The sequence below is a fragment of the Labrus mixtus genome, chromosome 23, assembly GCF_963584025.1.
Source record: "Labrus mixtus chromosome 23, fLabMix1.1, whole genome shotgun sequence".
NCBI classification, from domain to species: domain Eukaryota; kingdom Metazoa; phylum Chordata; class Actinopteri; order Labriformes; family Labridae; genus Labrus; species Labrus mixtus.
In genome coordinates, this window is record NC_083634.1 from 9,646,914 (window position 1) to 9,666,699 (window position 19,786).

General features: G+C 40.3%; 1 protein-coding gene across 1 annotated transcript; it reads left to right on the forward strand.

The window, feature by feature from the left end:
• The first annotated feature begins 9,648 nt into the window (after nt 1-9,648).
• gpr78b (G protein-coupled receptor 78b) lies at nt 9,649-14,564 on the forward strand. The gene is made up of 3 exons (XM_061031791.1): nt 9,649-10,394; nt 10,494-10,607; nt 12,818-14,564. The coding sequence occupies exons 1-3, from the start codon at nt 9,724-9,726 to the stop codon at nt 13,053-13,055; spliced, it is 1,023 nt and encodes a 340-aa protein (XP_060887774.1). The 5' UTR covers nt 9,649-9,723; the 3' UTR covers nt 13,056-14,564.
• Nucleotides 14,565-19,786: the final 5,222 nt, after the last annotated feature.

Consider the following 19,786-nt stretch of genomic DNA (forward strand, 5'->3'; position numbering starts at 1 on the left):
GGCACAGCCTACTGGGTCATTAATAAAACACTAAAGGAGTCCTTTATGTGCTCTGTCCTCATTGGGTCAAAGCAATCTATTTATGCTGCTTCCTCACCCCTGCTACCTCTGCGTCCAATCCTTTAGGTCTGCAGATAAAAGAGGGCTCATTGTGAACAAAGCAAAGGGTCTGACAGAGGGGTCCGGACACCTGCAGTGGACCAAACCAATCTGCCTTCCTCTCTGGTTCCATTAAACACGTTCTATGTGAGGGTGGGAGAGACCTAGAAGAAGTCAAAATTGCATGCAAAGATGTAATGATCGACGTTTAAAACGTTTAAATGCTGCACAAAAATATTCCTCCAGTCGCACGGACGCCATAAATAGAATACAATTGTTTTCCACTGAAGTGTAATTTTATAGCAGCAGCAGCAGCAGCAGATAAAAGAGGCTTCATAATCACTTTGTCCAGCACTTACAGACCCCATGTAAATGATATTTACTTCCACATTGAGCAAGAGATGATGCGATAACTTCCCAGACTGAGGCGTTGCTATGGGAACATGACTCATCGCAAGCCTTCCAGCTTTACCTGTGGCGGCTGTACAGCACTCGCCGTGGATGCTGCTTCATGCCCCCTTAAATTGTACGATTTTGGACAATCATGTGAGAAGATATGCAGACCCGACTCTTTCATGAATACCTGCGACCTTAATGATGATGATGACGATGGTTTTGATATTATTAATGATGACGTTGACGATGCTTTTGTTTGATAACGACTTTTTTTTTAGATGGTTTCTATATTGATTATCGCCATCAAGGTTGTGCTTTGCCTCTGTGCACCGCCTGTCAGCACCTGTGTGACATTGTTTCCTCCTCTCTGGACCCTTGCTTGTGTTGTACTCACTCTCTGATGCACGTCGCTTTGGATAAAAGCGTCTGCTGAAGTGAATTGTAGACTTTAACGTGTGAGCTAAGTATCAGATGAAAGTGGGCGAATAGAGGTTTTAAAAAACATCAGATATGATCTAATGCCTTTTTAATATGTATCATATCTCTTATTGAGTTCACACATTGACAATTCAATAGGTGTGAATGTCTGTCTGCAGACTTCAATTCATTTTTTAAATCATAATAACTCAACTCAATGAAATGTGAGTTTTCCCTTTACTGGTACTGTGTTGTACAAACAATGGAAGTGGATGGGACGTTAAGGTGTAACATGTCTTAGACCATCAAATCATATATTTACAACCTCCGAGTGTCATCATAATATGCTTATGGTGTGTGGATCAGAGTTTAATCCAGTGAGGGAGGTTTTTTTTTTTTTTTTTTTTAAGTCTGTGGCTCAGTGTGTGTAGTCGGCTGTCTGTCAACCAGAAGGTCGGGGGGTTCGATCCCCAGCTCCTGCGGCCACATGTCCGATGTGTCCTTGGGCAAGACACTTAACCCCAAGTTGCTCCAGCTGCTCCGTCAGCAATGTGTGAATTTGTATAGACATTAGTTCATATTCTGATGGACACTTTACACAGCAGCCTCTGCCGTCAGTGTGTGGATGTGTAGGTGTGACCTGTGGTGTGAAAGTGCTTTGAGTAGTCGGAAGACAGGAAAGGCGCAATACAAGCTCAAGTCCATTTACCATTTAGACTTTAATTCATTATATAACTCGTGGATCGAACAGTCTCAGAAAAGTGGTTTCATTCTTTATTGTAAACTCCTGATCATTTTAGATTTATAAGTGAGGTTGGTGTTGTTAGCATATATTGAATTCTAAATATAATAATAGAAGGGACTGCAATTAAAAATTCATGTGTTCAGACAGAAACATGCAGGACAACAGGAAAATTCCCTTTCAGGGTTTTAAAGTCATCATTTTGTACAATCTGATAATGCACTTAATCATACAGCCACACTGTAAAAACCTGTAACAGATGTTTGAGCGTCAGGTGTGTGTGTGTGTGTGTGTGTGTGTGTGTGTGTGTGTGTGTGTGTGTGTGGCGGCCCTTCTGTGTGGTGCTGCAGGTATGTTGTCAAACTGTGAGCAGTGTGGAGGAGGCCCATCTGTCACACCTCCACTAACCCTGTAAACAAAATCCTGAGCTGTCATTCACTACAGGCCCACGACTTTTTATTTCTTTTTCTTTTTTTATCCTCTCTGGTTACATTTCAGCAGGGTGAAATACAGCCGCAGTAAAAACAAAGAGTAAAACAAATCACAACTCAGTTTACAGAAACGTCTGTTTTGGTGGGGTGTCCTACTTTATGATGTGTGGATGCAGCTGTGCGGTGGCCTTGTTTTTAAGATGAATAGTTTTCTGCTGCTGGAGACTTTTTTTTTTTCAAGTATCACTCACCTTGGGATCTAATATTGATCTGTACATGATTGATCTTTGGAGTATGACTCTGTGACGCTGCGAAGGTTAATGACTCCTGACCTTGTTTTTAACAAGTTGTCTTTATTCTGACTCAATATGAGCTGTCATGAACAGCCTCAAATAATTGGGTCCACAAGGAACACAATCAGGAGATGCTGAAGGGAATTCCTCACAAAATGACAATTTCTGTCGTTTTGATAGGTGTTAATCAGTCACTTTATTAGACAATCAATAAACCAATCAAAGGCGTGTAGCTCAGGTAATTAGCTAGCCAGTTAGCATTCAGACATCCAGTCAGCCAAACAAGCTGCTGTGTAGGTTTGAAAAGCCTTGTATTTCAATCTACTCAGTTTTGAGAGCTTCATGCACTTATGTTTCCTCAAACTTGTTTTTAAATGTATCAGCAATCTGGCCCCTGAACCTCTCTCCAGATATGTTCGAAAACAGGACGGATACAGGGTAACGAGAAGCACTGTGAATGGAGACTGTGAGCGTACAACATCGTAGATCTACGTTTGGTCAATCAGCCTTCTCCATCAAAGGCTGCAAACTCTGGAACACCTTACCACCTGAAATAAAATTAATGTCCGACTTAAAATCTTTTACAAAACAGGTGAAATGCTCAAAGCAAGCCAGAGCTGTACCCACTTTTAATTAATATCTTCAAACTTCATTTTAAACTGGTTTATAGCATTTGTATTGTTGTTTATGCAGCACATCAGTTTCATGCTTTGTATTGAAATTATGTTAAATTGCATTGTCCCTTTTAAATAAATAAATTCAAACAACAGATGACAACACATTTCTATCCGGCTGGATTACACACAGTAGAAGATAAAACTGAATGTTGTAATAATGAGAAATCCTATAGCATGCTCACTTGGCTCAGCTCTGCAGTGAACGCTCTAAAAGCTCTTCATTTGGCAAAATGTTTGACTTTTTAAACCTTTTTTTAAAACACCAAAATTTTACATTACGCTGTAAAGGCTGTGGCTTAATAAGGTGGGATCGACCCCCAGCTTCTACAGATATCCTTGGGGAAATCATTGCATCCCAAGCGGCTCCCACTGAGATACAAGCGGCATGTGAATGTGTGATGGTATACTGATGGCATATCCAGGTGTACACCCCCCTCCCCCCCTCCCCAGCCCACTACGCTCTGCCAGTGAAACCTTCACAAATAGGCGGGACTCTTCCCCTCTGTGGTCCCCTGGTGGTGGAATAAATTGCATTTGATCTGTAGAGTCCTGACTCCCTTTCTACCTTTAAGAAAAAACTAAAGCCTCAGCTCTTTCATTAGCGCCTTTGCACTCAAACATAGTGATGGGACTGACACTGATGATGATATTGAGGATGGTGCTGATGTTAATCACAATACACTCAAGAAGCTGTCAATGTTGGAAATGTTGATGATGATTAACAGCTTCTGCACTGCCTGTCAACACCTTGTGTCCAATCAGGCTTAAAGCTGTTTGTTAGCACTTACTGACGTTGTTTCCTTCTTTCTAGATCTTTGCTGGACTTGCTCTCAGTGGTACGTCCCTTTGGACGAAAGCATCCGCTAAATGAATGGTAGAAATGGTATACACTTTACATAGCAGCCTCCGCCGTCAGTGTGTGAATGGGTCAATGTGACATGGGGTGTACAAAGAGCTTTGACAGGAGACGAGGACAGTCCATCTACCATCAGTGAATTAATACCAAAAACAGAAAAACTGGCTCTATTAGCTTATCATTAAAATGTAAAAGAAGGTAGAGACACTCGACCAACACATAAAATAAAAAAAAGGGCAGCACTTTAAACTGGGTCTAAAAATAGCACATAAGAAAATGTCTTGTTAATTAATAGCACATGAAGTTGAAGAGGTAATACTACATGTGTATAATGGAAAATATCCAGACAAGAGCCAATAGAAACAAAACCTCAACCTTCTATGTTTTCAATTCAAGGATCTCATTTGATATCAAACATATAGTTGTACGGTGGCTGGGAAGCGCAAACCATAATTACCAAAATGACAAATTGTGAAACACTTTTACAAAACTTGAGACAAATTTACATTTTGGAAACCAGAATCACAAAGAAAAAAACACTTTTACCACGGACAAAACAAATTTACATTTTGGAAAAGACATTCACAAGATGCAAAACAATTTTACCAGTCAAAAAAAAAACAAGGTTACAAATGACAGAATCTTGCCGTATCAAAATGCAGGTGGCCAAATCATGGTGGCTCTGTCACGGCGGCCGCCAAGAAAGACTTTGGGCCGATACAATTAAAACATTAAAGATTTCTCCGGCTTTGATAACTGCTGGAAATATCAGAGGTGATGAAAGTACTCAACAAACAAAAAATATATTTAAAATAAGTTTAGTCCATTTAGAAAAAACAAATCTACATATTACACCTTTAAAAGAAAATCTCCCCCTGGTTTATTTGACCATTTAAATGTATCTCTCATGGACAATCTTTGCCATATAAAATGTAAAAAAAAAAAAAAAGAAGGCTGTTTAGGCTGCATTCTGTTGATCACAGCAAGTAACTTCATAGAGATAGTCAATCTGAGGGTCACAAAGAAGCATTGATATCCATTTCATTCTGTTTCAATATCAACTTTAAACTCCTCATGGGAGCATTGAAAAACATCTAAACCTGTTGGTCTTACTGTGAATGACCCTTTGTAAGCCGTTCTGTTGCACCCAGCATGCCGTCTTTCTTCCCCTCAACTGAAACAAAATGAACTCAGTGCTCACTCTGATGTTTCATCAAAGTCATTTTACGGTGAAGATTTAAATAGATGTGTTGTAAATGAGCTAAAACACAAAGAGAAAGTCTGACCATGAATGATTTAGTGGTTGAATGATAGAGAGTGGTAAGGATCTATTCTACAAAGCTGTCAAAAGGCGTCATGTTACCTGCTACTGTATCTTCTGTTTTGACTCCGAGAGGAGACACACCAAAGCCAAGTTACCTAATGCATGACCTGAGATCCACCCCCCGCCCCCTCCTTCCTGGCCCTAGGCCGGTGCTCTGCGCTCCCGGGACTTTGGGCCAGTGAATTTAAAAAGGTGAAACACAGCACAGGTACAAGCTCTGAGTGACATTCTGAGTACCTGCAGGGTACCTGGGGGGATTCCTCCCTGTGCTGAGATCACGCTTTTTCTGAACCTCCTGAAGGTGACCAGGCCGTTGGTCTGTATGAAGGTCAGGCACTGTTACGTAACATTAGTGGTTACGATTGAAAGTTGTGAGAGGAGGCTTTGTTATGAAGCTGAGGTCGGGCGATGGTCCAAAGATACATTTCTGCTCGGGGTTCTGTTTTCTTTCTGCAAAAGCACGACTCTCGTTGTGTGTCTTTATTTGTGTCTGTACAGCCTCATGATTCCATTTCATTTTTTACGATCTGTGTTTTATATTATAAACCTGTTTTTGTCATCAACATGAAGAGAGACATGACTGCAACACAAGACATCCTTCTGTTTGATTTGGCTGCTTTAGTCTGCAAAGTGTTCGAAGATATTTAAGGACGTCAAACGCAACTTCCAAGAGAACAAGAAGACCGTTTTTAGAAAGGCTTCTTTTGACCTACACACAGTCGGAAACACAGAGAGAGGTCATTTTCAATCACAGGAGGATTGTTACATCAGTCATTGTTGTTACTCAATACAAAACCAATGACATGCAATGTAAGTTTCTATGTGTTGTGTAGCTTTGTGAGTATACTATCCTAAGCTTGATAATGAGCTGTAAACATGATCCCTGCCTCACATCAGTATGAAAGCATGTTAAGTGTTAGCCATAGATTACATGAAAAGGAGTGGACATCATCACTGGGAAGTCACCAACTGGTTACTGTTTGTTTAGGCTTTGAGCTTGGCATTTAATTGTTACAACCATATTTCAGCGTCAGGGTACACACTCATTATAATATCTCGCTGGTCCAGCAACACCTCTGAATTTAATCCTGCACTGTACTAAAATGTTCTCTAAATTGGGACCACTCTTTTCAAAAATGAACGCCGGTGATGTTTTGAAAAAGTCCTTCAAAAAACTGATTTCAAAGTCAAACTCACCGAATCAAATTCATTGTAAGTGCCGTTATAAACACTCAGACTTCACTGCTGCAACAAGTGCATTCGCCCCCCTGCTGGCAATCGGACAGAATGCAGGTTCAAGCCTTTTCCACGTCGGTTTCACTTTTGAACCAAGAGGCGACGCCCGCTTTTTTCTACAGTAAGAACGTCAGCATAGTCATGTTAGCATGCTTGGTTTTTTTAGGTAAATAAGTCAAAACAACAGTTTATTGCAGCCATATTATGAATCTTTTTGGCTCCCTACAGTCACATGTACAGCATGTATTACTATTTGCATCTTGACTGTGTATATTTAACTCATCCTGATCTGATGGATTCCTCTGTCTGTTACCTTAATTCCCCTCTGTGCTTGAATCTGACTCACAATCAATCTCAATCAGATGTATTTTGTCCAAACTCAGAGCTGGAGACCATCGACTTTCTACTGTTTATTCCTGTGCTCATATAAACCTGTTTTAATTTATTATTAATGGATTAAGAGACTAAAATTAAGTGAGCCCGCAGTGATAATCAGTGATATCTCACAGTGTTTTAATTCATTTTCTTAATCTCCTCCTGATCCTTGAGGCACTTTGGACACTTTGTAAACTTGCAGTAGCTGATAACTCAACGCACACGAGAGCTATCAGATCTAGAGCTGCGTTCAATGCTTCGCCCTCATACCTCTGTTGGGTAATTCACCATCAGCGAGTCTCATATTGGAGGTGACACCCCATCAGGCCTATAAATAGCTCTGCTCCCTCTCCCCCAGGAGCCCAGCTGGAGCTTTTCTCGCAGCATTTGATCACTTGTTTGAAAGGGGACTGACATAAGCCGCTGCTGCTTTGTCGCTCTGACTTTCTGCTACAGACACACATAGTGAAGCACACACACACACACACACACACACACACACACACAACACACTCTCAAAGCTGAGGTAGCTTCATTACAGCTGGAATATAGAAAGACTTTCATCAGCAGCTGTGATTACGGTGGTCACTTCACATTTAGCTCGCCTTGGGGTTTCCCTAAACTGCGTTTAATAGTAGCTCACCTAATCGCTTTAAACACTTGATCCCCCGGAGCAGTGCAGGTCTGACTGAAGTGAAATCTCTGATACTTAGAACTCCTAAATAAATAAAACAGTTAATTGGAGGGGAGGGGGATATAGGCACAAGTCCTCACACAGAGTGGGAGTATGAAGCGAATAAAAACACTGCAGGCTGTGTCTGACCTCAGTGAGTCACCGTCTACACCAGATCCTCCAGAATTGGACATGACGCAGAAACAAACATCTCTTGAAGTGCACTCCTGTTGCTGCTAACAGTGTGTTGCTACTATTTGGATTAGGCCCCATTTTATAGCTCGTAGTTTTAAACCATGAAGTAAAAAAGCAGTGATATATTTATTCCATAGCGGGGCACTAAAAGGATGCAGACAAAGTTAAACACACAAAACATTGTGTTATAGTTCTACATTTCCACTGACTGGTTCTGTCTCCCTTATTCCTAGAGGAATCGGCTAGTCCAGTTTAGACCAACTGGGCCTGTTGATCTCAGGGCATAAAAGCCCAACCCCAGTGTGGCTCTCTTTCTCTCTCTTTCTCTCTCTCTCTCTCTCCCCCCCTCTCTCCTCATGCCACATGAACTCATCCCAACCATCATCTGCACATTTTGGTCTTTGTTCGGTTCATTAAGCCACACATCCACGTTCACACTACTGACTTTACTGACAAACACACTCCATGTTTGCAATAAATAATTATTATTTGCAATGAACTGTCGTGTCCTTCCCATATACGTCATGGCCCTTGTGCCAAATGTGCAGAAGATGGTTGGTAAGAGTCCATGTTGTATTAGAGATAATCTAGTTTATAATAAATTCATAATAATAAAAGGCATTATACTTTTTTCTATAAGAACTAATTAAGGACTGGTTGTTGTTTTTTTTACATGTATTTATTTAACACTCTCAACTGGGTACTTTTCTTTCTTTCTTGTTCTTCGTAAATCAAATATTATTATGCAACATCTTCCTTCTTTAGGTTTGATTCATGGGAGGATGGAGATGTGAAAGACAGTGACTCCCTGAGGTCAGACAAGTCAAATATTCTTTCTGAGAACCTTTGTTTTTCACTCCATGTCCCTTTTCATACAGCTCTTGTTTTGTTTGATTGTTGAAGGACGGGCTGCCAAACTAAATCACTGAACAATAAAACGCTAAACTGTGGCTTTTCATAGGCAGTACTTTGTCTTCAGCATCTTCCCCGCTGTGAAATAGAAACCCAAAAAGTACAATCTAGGTTTTCTCTTCAGTAAACATTTCTGCTGTGTCTAATACAAAGATATCCTTTCAGGCTTCAGAACTGGAAAATGTCAAAAAGAAACCGAAACTGTTACTTCAATTTACCAACATCGACATTCTCCTATGAATGGTGCTCCTGTTGTATATTTTTGCATACCAAACACAAATTATGATAGTGAATCTACAGTAGCTGGCGGCTATAAATAATTCATTCCAGGAAAAGGGATCTATTTGCCCTCCCGTGTGCACCTGCGTCCACTCGGTTACGGCAGAGGCGTCTCCAATTATCCAGGAGCACATCTCTGAATTTTACCTGCAGACCCTCATTGATTCTGAGCGAGGCGTGATCAATGCTGACAACACGTGGGAGCCGCAGGAGAATAACTTTAGCTGGGGGGGGGGGGGGGGGGGAATTGATTATTTGCTACAGTTTTGCGCAAATAAATCGAAGAAGAAGAGCAAAGAAAAACGCTTTGACGTTGAGTAGCGTGTTTGAACGTGTAGGAAATGTGTTGTGACTTTTTTTTTTCTTTTTCTCATGACTAGGACAAGTTGTTCCCTTCTTCACGTGACACGTAAAAGTGATGGTTCACAGGAGTGGGCATGCCTCCTCACCCCCCCCCCCCCCCCCCTCCTCACCCCCTCAGAACTGCTTCTGTGTGGATGTCTGGCGCTCTTTGAGAGGTGGTAGCAAGCTGATGAGGGAAACACCACACGCACCTCTGCTTCACTTTGCAAAAGCTTTACTTCTTCAGTTGACGGATTCCAATGGGAAATATCGTCCAGTTCCAGGAGGGAACTGCTGGTGGCGGTTTTCTGGCTTCAGCACTCTGGACAGCGCTCCTGGAAGTTTTGAGAGGATTTAATTGAATTGAATTTTTTTTTTTTTTTGGCGCCGTATCAGGGGTGAAAATGGTTGATTTTAAGTGTCCATTATCAACTAAATGCGAAGGTGACCTAATGGTGAACCTCCTGGAGTGAGACATGGACTTTGCTGAAATCCTTTTCGCTTTGTTCATCGTCGTGGTCGCCGTCGTCTCGCTGTTGTCAAACTTGTTGGTGCTGTTATGTTTCGTCCACAGCACCGAGATTCGCCGGCAGGTTCCCGGTGTCTTCACCATGAACTTATCCTTCTGCAACATCCTCATCACTGTCTTGAACATGCCGGCCACTCTGGTTGGGATTATCCGGAACCAGCAGCCTTTTGGGGATTGCGTGTGCCACACGGTGAGCTTCCTGGAGACTTTTCTCACTGCAAACACCATGTTGAGCATGGCGGCGCTCAGCATAGACCGGTGGATAGCGGTGGTGTTCCCGCTCAGTTACTCCACCAAAATGCGCTACAAGGACGCACTGATCATGGTGTGCTACTCGTGGCTGCACTCCTTCACCTTCTCCCTGACGGCGCTGCTCTTCTCCTGGGTGGACTACAGCCACGTGTACGCGTCCTGCACCCTGCAGCCGAGCGAGGAGGGCAGCGACAGGATTAAGTTCACTGTGTTCACGGTGGTTTTCCACGCCACCAGCTTCATGCTCTCCCTGCTCATCCTCTGTTTCACCTACCTGAAGGTGCTGAAAGTGGCCAGGTTCCACTGCAAGAGGATAGACATAATCACCATGCAGACTCTTTTCCTGCTGGTCGACATCCACCCCAGGTATAGTTCAACTCAGTGTCGCATAGAAACATCACTTTTCTCACTGCTCTTTTCATCTAAAATCCAGTCTTTTTCTCATTCTGAAATTTCATTTAACAGTGTGAAACAAAGATGTTTAGCTGAGCAAAAGAGGAGAAAACAGAGAGCCACAAAGAAGATCAGCATCTTCATTGGCTCCTTCATTATCTGCTTTGCTCCTTATGTTATTACAAGGTAAGTAGAATCAAACAGTAACCCATACACCTATACAAAACCCCTGAGCAGCAACATCAAATATAACAAATATGCACTCATAATAAAGCAAATTCAGCTTGGTCTTGCATATTCAGAATATAATGAGTAATAAATGTCATCTACAATTTGGAACAATTGAACACATGGAGAGCACAGTCTCCACCTGGTTATTTTAATTCTCAACATTTCCATGAACCATGAGAAGCCTCATTAGTCACCTGAATCAAACTGTAAACAGGTGGCTTGTCATGATGCTTCAACTGAAGAACAGACAAAAACACATGCACAATACAGTGTAGAGGACAGTAGATACAGTCCACATGATAAATAATGGCCCGCTGAGAAGAGATGTGCTGCTGATGATCCATCACTTTGACATGTGTGTAGCTGCACATATGGGAGGAAAGAAGGAGGACACTTTAACAAGGAAAGTGTCAGAACGGAGTGGAGTAGCCTCCTGGCCTGGCTCACACACAGGAAGTAACCTGAGTGAGTGTTGGAACCAAAAATCTAATTAAATAGTTTCTCCTCGTGTATCTGGTCTCGTCTAAAATTAGCTTCTCTACACATCAATTATGGACAGTGACAATGTTGTATTGTTCACTCTCCCATAGGTATAAATATATTGTATAAAACAGTAAGTCCCTTTAAATCACTCAACCAAGGTCACACGACATGCAGACACATGTATACTTCCTTTTGATGTGTGCTCTATGTGGAAGATTTAAAATGCCTAATGTAATGATTTCTGTGCTGTGATTTGCAAATGAAAAATGAGTTCATTCATTCAACACAAAGAGCTAAGAAATTGTCTTTTTACATTATTAATATATGACATTATTGAGTGCATGTCTACATTTAAAGGACATGCAATTAAGAATGATTGAGTCTTTGTTGGATTTCTTTATATGAAGGCATGTTTCAATCTTCCCTACAGTTTTTTTAAATCATAAAATTAAAGTTGCATTAAGAATTTCACAAGAATAATTTTACAATTTTTACATCAAAAAAGATCGACAGAAACATGTGAAGGCCTCTTGAGTGCCTGTATTGTAGATCAAATATAGTAAAGTTTGCTATACAGAGACCCAATGTGCTAAAGAGCGTAATGCAGTGCCCTCTAAGACGCCCTTCAAAAGGTAAAAAATAATAAGATCAAATAGGCATCTGAACATATTTATTGCAACAGTTAACTTTTTTAAACCTTGCTTTTAGAATATCCGATTCCACCAATAAACAGTGTATAAGAAGTGGACAGACTTATGATTTCAAAATTAAAGCCAATAATGCAGTGAAATACACCTGCATTATTTCTATATGGCCAGCAGGGGGCGACTGAAATGGTCGAAAGAAGATGTACGGTTGTAGAAAGAAGATAAGAAAATGATTGAACTTCTAAGTACTTTCTTTTATATCATTACTTCAGTGATTAAGAGTTAAACTTCTGATGAACAAAGATATGATTATGGGTGTGGCCACCATGGCGTTAATCTGCACACCAGAATAAAGATGATAGATTCTGATTATCGTCAAATTATGGCCACTTCTTGATGAAAAAAAATGGGGTTGGTAAAAATGTAAAGCTTCAGAAAGGCTTCAGAATGGAGTTCACAAATCAATGTGTGAAGTCAAAGTAGTTACATCCTCTTCTTAAACACATTTTCAGAGTTCACCACTGATTAGTTCAACCATAAGTGACTTATTAAAAGCACTAGTGACAACTCTGTGCAGCTTAAGGCATATTGCAATAAAATAAAGAATTTTACATGAGAAAATTGGATAAAAGTTTAATTGACTTTAGACTAGTTTCCCATAAGAGGAGAAAACAAGACACATAGTAAGCCACATTTTGTCCCAGCAGTATTTTAGTACTGTTCCTAGTTTGTTAAGTCTACATTTAGTTTGACATAATCTTCTAACAGTTCAATCGATCACTCAATCTTTATTTGTATAGCCCAATTCATAACAAGTGTTATCTCAAGTCAGAGACCTTACTCTTTGTTATATTATCTTCAAAGACTGAACACTAATCCATCATGAGCACAGAGCAACATTTAGCAAAGTTACAGTGGCTAGGTAAAACTTCAGACTGGTGTTGAACAGCCATCAGCCAAAACAACATGAGAACAATAGATCTCTTTGATTAAGATGTACTTTATCAAGTCATGTTTCTTCCTCCGCCCCTTCAGGTTGGCTGAGCTTCTACCCTTTGTGGATATCAACCGCCGCTGGGGAATCATCAGTAAGTGCCTGACATACAGCAAGGCTGCATCCGACCCCTTCGCCTACTCCCTCCTACGTCAGCAGTACAAGAAAGTCCTGGTTACTGTCGTCAACAGGCTGCTACGCCGTGACTTGTACCCCTCGTCTGGCCATAACAGCTCTTTAGACACGGAGAACGACTACTGTCTTCAGAGGATCAGCTAATAGTGAATGAGCGGGCACGATAGGTACACACTTTGAGCCAAAAATAAAGGTTGCCTCGTGGAAGAAGGTGGGCGGAGGAGAAGAATGAGCAGAGAGACTGGGAGGAGAGTAAATTGTTAAGGAAGGAGAAAGAGAGCAGACAGAGGGGACAGATTGTGGGTGGGGGTTGAAGAAAGAGCTAAAATAAGGAAAATGGTGGGTGGAGAAGAGTGAAGAGACAGTAATGAGGGGGAGGATGAGCTGAGAAGGTGAAGACGTATAGGGTGCAAAGGGGATGATGTGGAAGACGTTTGCCTCGGACAGCAAGGGCAAACAAGGGATCTATGTTTCATCGACACACAAAACAACACGGATCACAAGAATCAATTTCATTGAATAAATCCCAGGGGGAGATTCATCTTAAACTGAAGGACCACACCGCTGGAGACGGACTTGAAAAAAAAAGTGGCCTTTTTTTGTTGTTCCGACCACTTTGTAACGACTTCAGCAAATCCCGGTGTTGTGACCTTTGCACTGCCACAAAACGCAGCCTGAGGCCGATGATCGTTAAAGGCGCTGGAGCAAAGATTTGAAAATGTCTTACCTTATTTTAATGAATGTACTGTTAGGTGAGGCTTTACCTTAATGCCATGTTCTGTATTGACAATGTTAGAATACTTTGCAGTGTCATGTCAGTCACTGAATATTGATGCACTTTGTCTAAATCTCTCAGAGCAACTGTAGTTACAGGAGCCAAAGGAGGGGACCATTTATAGCTTGATATTAAAGGATAAGGGATATTCTATGTTTTTTTGTTGTTAACAAATTCCATGAAAAGTCCAATATCGACAATATTATACACTGTATGGTATTATGTATCGTGAGTACTGGATGCTCCAGAGATGTAAATCCATGAAAAAGGTGTTGGATTTTTTTATTCAAGATTTTATCTTTTCCTTTGACAGCTGGGCACTGTTGATTATGTAAACACTTCTCAATCAGGTGAAAACATAGCTTTTTAAGACCCGGATTAATACACAATTTGTGAACTCAATAAATGTATGGCAATATTAGAACTGAAAATAAACGTCAGTGCCCTGGTTTTCCATTACGAAGACAAATGTCACCACTCAGCTTATTTTCACTTCTCACTCTTAAAACGTGGTATCTTGGTCAGTGGCCCAATGCATCAATATTCAAAACTATAGGCATCTCTTTAATTAATAAACAAATTGTTTTGTTGTGATTTTGAAGTCATGTAAAGCACCAGTGGTGGCGTTTTTGGAGAGAGCAAACAAACATGATATTTTCATCAGGAGGATCTGTATTCTTTTCCCGTGATCCCAGTGGTTAATGTTGACTTCTTTGGGACTCGACTCGTATTGTCCCACTTAAAGCGCTTTTACACTACATGTCACAATAAGTCATTCACACACACATTCACACACTAGAGGCAAAGGATAAATGATAAAGTAGCCATCAGTACATTCACATACCAATGTTGAAGCCACCGAGAGCATTTTAGATTTCATTGCTTGCCCAAGAATGTTTCAGCAAGTGGATAACTGGAGCTGCAACTGGAGCTGTACAAATGTTAAGCAACCGACATATGTTAGCTTCACAAACGCTTACATACTGAACTTCTGATTCAGATCCAACAATGATCTTTTTCCTTTACCTTACCAAGTTGTGTCGACTCAATCTAACCAAACTGTACACTTTTCACAATGCTACTTGGTATATATCTTTCCCATCCAAAATTTGAAATTACTAAATTCTTCTCAGCAAGCTGGATGTTTCTAAATATATTTTTGTGTTAAACTGAAGGACTGAGGGAAATGTTACAGTTGCTAACTTGCCACTGGGCCAGCATGACGCTAAAATGAATACATTGTCATATTTTGGAAGCCTGGTCACTGGCACTGACCATCGGTCATACTTGGTGAGTTGGAAGTGAGGATGTTGAACCTGTTGGTGGGTTCACTGATGTGTTTTAAAAAATGTTTTTGACAAACTAAAAGCAAAAGGCCAACCCCCTAAAAGCATAGGCCAGCCCCCTAAAAGCAAAGGCCAAACCCCTAAAAGCATAGGCCAGCCCCCTAAAAGCAAAAGGCCAACCCTCTAAAAGCAAAGGCCAAACCCCTAAAAGCAAAGGCCAACCCCCTAAAAGCAAAGGCCAACCCCCTAGAAGCATAGGCCAACCCCCTAAAAGCAAAGGCCAACCCCCTAGAAGCATAGGTCAGCCCCCTAGAAGCATAGGCCAACCCCCTAAAAGCAAAGGCCAACCCCCTAGAAGCATAGGCCAACCCCCTAAAAGCAAAGGCCAACCCCCTAGAAGCATAGGTCAGCCCCTAGAAGCATAGGCCAGCCCCCTAAAAGCATAGGCCAACCCCCTAGAAGCATAGACCAGCCCCCTAGAAGCATAGGCCAGCCCCCTAAAAGCATAGGCCAACCCCCTAAAAGCAAAGGCCAACCCCCTAAAAGCATAGGCCAACCCCCTAAAAGCAAAGGCCAACCCCCTAGAAGCATAGGCCAACCCCCTAAAAGCAAAGGCCAACCCTTAAAAGCAAAGGCCAGCCCCCTAAGAGCAAAGCCCCTTTAAAGCAAGCATATTTGTTAATGTGACTGCTGTGAGTGGCGTTATTCAGTGGCATAGTAGAGAGAAGTTTACATGTTAATACGCCACTTACTTTGCAAAACATTGAGAGCTCACATTTCATTTAATTAAATCCAACTCACTTGAGAATTAACACAATATTCTCATAATTACAGAAAAGAGTGGTTTTAGTGGCTTCACAGTCTTGTCAATAGGAAGGTCAATACATTATTGGTTTTGGGCTTTTCGTGGGATTTGTTGTCAGTGCAGAATGTTTCCTGACTTCAGCTTAGAATTGTGACTTTGTAATTGAATGTACTAGAGATAGCCCACTTTTGTACAACTTTGCTTTGTTCTGCCAGTTGACTGAAAAAACGTTTCTATGTTTCTATTTAAATGATGGTATAATATACAGTATATATATATATATATATATTTTGCACTGTACAGGAACAACTTTTGTCTAGATAAATGGGGAGCTATGTGATGTAGCGTAGGAGAGCTTTCAAAGTGCTTTAAACACACCGTTTTGTCTTTGTGCCAGACTTGAATATGTGATTTTTCCATCTGTACCAGATTAGCTGCTTATTTATTAAAAATCTGTTTTTTGGATGTAATTAACACACATGTATCATTCCTCCTGTGAGCCACTTGCTGTTAGGCAGTGTGATAGCTTTAAGTGGAATCTGTGCAATAAAACCGTCAATTATGAATCTAATAGAAATAGTAATGTTTCAAAGCAATGTCAATGAAGTTAGATAATGCCCTTTGCTTTCATTTATAAATTGAATTTAAGAAGCACAGTTAAAAGTCTTGGATATTTTATAGTTAATGGTAAGACTTTAAATCAAATGATTGATGCAGATTATGGAAAATTAAAGTCAATATTCAATATTAAGATGATGGAATAGGTATAATTGAAAGGGAATAATACTCTTTTGGTTGCTTATCCTCCGTCAGCTACACACCTCTGTCTGCATCACATTGTTTTGCTTCCATCTGACTTTTGGCCCTAATTATAATCATAGATTATACACTGCATAAAAAGGACTCTGGTGTCATATGAGCAATCTTTTCGCGGGAGCATTATTGCAGAGTGTAATTAAACAAAGAGGTCAAAGGTCACTCTGTGGAATGATGCTGATTTATTCTGATTCAGTCCGTCTAAGGCCTAATGTGCTGCATTGGGAACAAACCAGCAACAATGATTAATTAGCATCAAGTGCAGAGATCTCTATTTTTGACCCCCCTGTAAAAAAAAGAAAAAGAAAACTGGTACATCAGAATTCAAGCAATACATGCTACAAGCTGGTCAAAGCTGTACTACAGCAAGGTAACTACATCATTTTGGTCTCTACCTATCAAGGAACAATGCTGCTGTATTGTGCCGTGTGCCAACGGTTTTTATGACCTTTCCCTCTCAAAAATAGCTGCACGCTTCAGTCAAGACGGATCCAGAAGAGCTCTGAATGGCTAGCTAATGCGCTGAAATGAGTAATTTACGCATTGTTAATATACAAATATTGATAGCTTTCTGTAAAAGCTCTAATTATTAACATCCAAATGTGTTACTCTTAGCATTGACTTTACCAGCCCATACAGACTTAATTGTTTTTAACAATATACAGCAGTTTCTGCTCTTAATACAGCCCGTTTTTGTCTATTAATACGATACACTCAACCAGTTTCAAAACAACATGATATAATACAGCTCCTGTTCTCTGCACGGGTGTTTGTCCATCACAATGATCAGTAGGTGGTATAAACAAACTCAGTGAGTCACTCAGTCTTGCTCATAGACTAGAATCTTTTTCTTTTCTATCAGTCTTATGATCCTGTTATGTTTCTATTTAAAAGTTAACTTATTATTTGTTGTTTCTTAAATATTCATTTTGAAATTGTGTATTATTGCAAGATGTATTCATTTCTCTATGCGCATTTCCCATAAATTTCCCATGATATAATTTGCACAAATAACCATATTCAGGAATAATTAGCATATTCCTGATTTAGCTGAGGCATTGTATTTTTAATTTTTTTACTCTCGCTCAGACCTCCTATACTCACTCTACTCATTACATCCATGCTAGAGGGCCGAGCTCACTCTCCAGATACTCCGTTTATTCAGAACCCAGGGGTTCAGTGCCCGCCTGGCAGCATGATGAATAATCATGCTTTTCATTATGTGAATTCAGATCAGCTAAGCTTGAAGGAGAGCAGACCATATAATTACTCGAATGAGTAAAACAAGCTGTCCTCTGATGGCGAAAAGGTACCCAAGACAATTTATCTGTGTGTGATATTCTTCAGGATCTTATGTGTGTTAGAAAAAGAGAAATCAGGTCAGGTGGCAATCACCACAGCTAAGACACGATGCTAATTAGGATTCCTCTTGACAATCAATGGTTTGCTCCATCTCATGGTTGTGTAAGCGGTCATTTTGAGAATCATTGTTCTATAAGAGAACATTAATTAAATATCATGTTGGGTTGGTGTCTGTGTATCGAAGTTCAAAACAGCTAGTGGGAATGACTTGAATCTAGCCTCTACCATTTTGATTTTGTAGCCTCAAACTGGACTGTAACCCATGCAAGAACACACGTAATCATCAAATTGTCCTTTCAGAGGTCAGTGAGCTATAAATGGGTTCATATGTTTGTAAATCTGACTCCGGAAAAGTCAGTACCTCACCAGCCATGAACCTCACGGCACGTCACTGGTGAGTGCTGCTCTGTGTTGTGAACTTTGATGAGTTTTAACCTTAATCTCTACTATTGGATATATCATTGAGCAGAGACTAGCAAACCAATAGAACCATCAGTTAGCTCAGGCACATTCGTACATACAATATGCTTCTGTTACAAACGTTATCCTGTCTGTGTCTTCAGCTGTGATGCTCTGCTACATGTGCTGCAGACAATGCTGGGTGTAATAAACTCTGTATTCTCAGGGCCCCCTGTTGGACAAACCAGGTCATGACACAATTTCGCAATCACAAGATTTTTTGTTGTTGAATGAGAAGAGATTGATAAATTTGCCCATATCAGATTTTAAACAATCCAAATAGGCTTCTTGCTGTTATTGTTATATTGGCAACTATTAGCACTTCAGTAGCCTATTTGCCGATTTATATATCAGACAGACCCTGATATTAAGGTGTTGGATAAGTGAAAACTAAAAGGATGTTTAAAACTAAACTTTAACTGAACAAAGTTTGACCTGAAAACAAATACAAATGACACATATTTGAATAACCCTACTGGTAAAGTAAAATACTTTGTTAGCATGACATGAAACAGTTTGTCATTTTACACTAGACAGCCAGTTCTTAAAGGACCCAAATTGCTTCTACTAGCTTAAGGAGCTTTTTCCCCTGAACTTTTTTTTAACTAATAGCCTATCCTGTAGCCCAGCAGTGTCCAAACTTTTTTTCTTACGGGCCAAAATTGTTGTGTTAGAATCGCTCGCGGGCCACAGGTTTTGTTTTTTAAATATAGTTGAAAAAATAGTCAGGCTTTGTAGATCAGAATCAAAAGGCTCGCTAAAGAAACCCTTTAATAAAAGGAAATCAAATATTTTGATTTCTTCGTTCTACTTTATTTGTTTTTTTTTCTCAGAATCAAGTCTGTAACGTGGTTCATGTTTTTGGAAAAGCTTTCTGCATTTAGCTCAGGTCTTTAAATGGTTAAACAACAGTCCGCTTCTTTGCAAAAACTTTGCACAAGTTTTTTTTCATAGTTTACAAAAAAAATGTGGAAAATAGTAAAAGCTGTAGATTTAAAAAAAAAAAAAAACAACAACAACAACATACATGTTACTGAACATTTTCTATTTTAGGAATATTGTTCAGCCCTTGTTAACATGAAAAAGAAAAATAAGATAATGTGCCAATCTTAATCAAGGCCTCAAAATCTTCTGATTCTTCATTTGAAGTCACGGGCCGCAAAAAAATCCCCCCAAGGGCCGCAAATGGCCCTCGGGCCTCACTTTGGACACCCCTATCTAGTAATACAAGGACAAGTAATGACACAGACCACAATTACAAAATTCTATTAAGAGTCCAAAACTTTCTAAATCATAAAGTAATAAAGTGGTGGGGAAAGCTTTGGGCCTATTTGCCTGCATGCTACCAGCTAAACGTTAATGTCCCCACTTC

Coding starts and splice junctions, on each gene's coding strand:
- gpr78b (XM_061031791.1), top strand. CDS start 9,724: ATGGACTTTGCTGAAATCCTTTTCGCTTTGTTCATCGTCGTGGTCGCC. Junction 10,395..10,493: donor CTGGTCGACATCCACCCCAG/GTATAGTTCAAC, acceptor TTCATTTAACAG/TGTGAAACAAAGATGTTTAG. Junction 10,608..12,817: donor GCTCCTTATGTTATTACAAG/GTAAGTAGAATC, acceptor CCGCCCCTTCAG/GTTGGCTGAGCTTCTACCCT.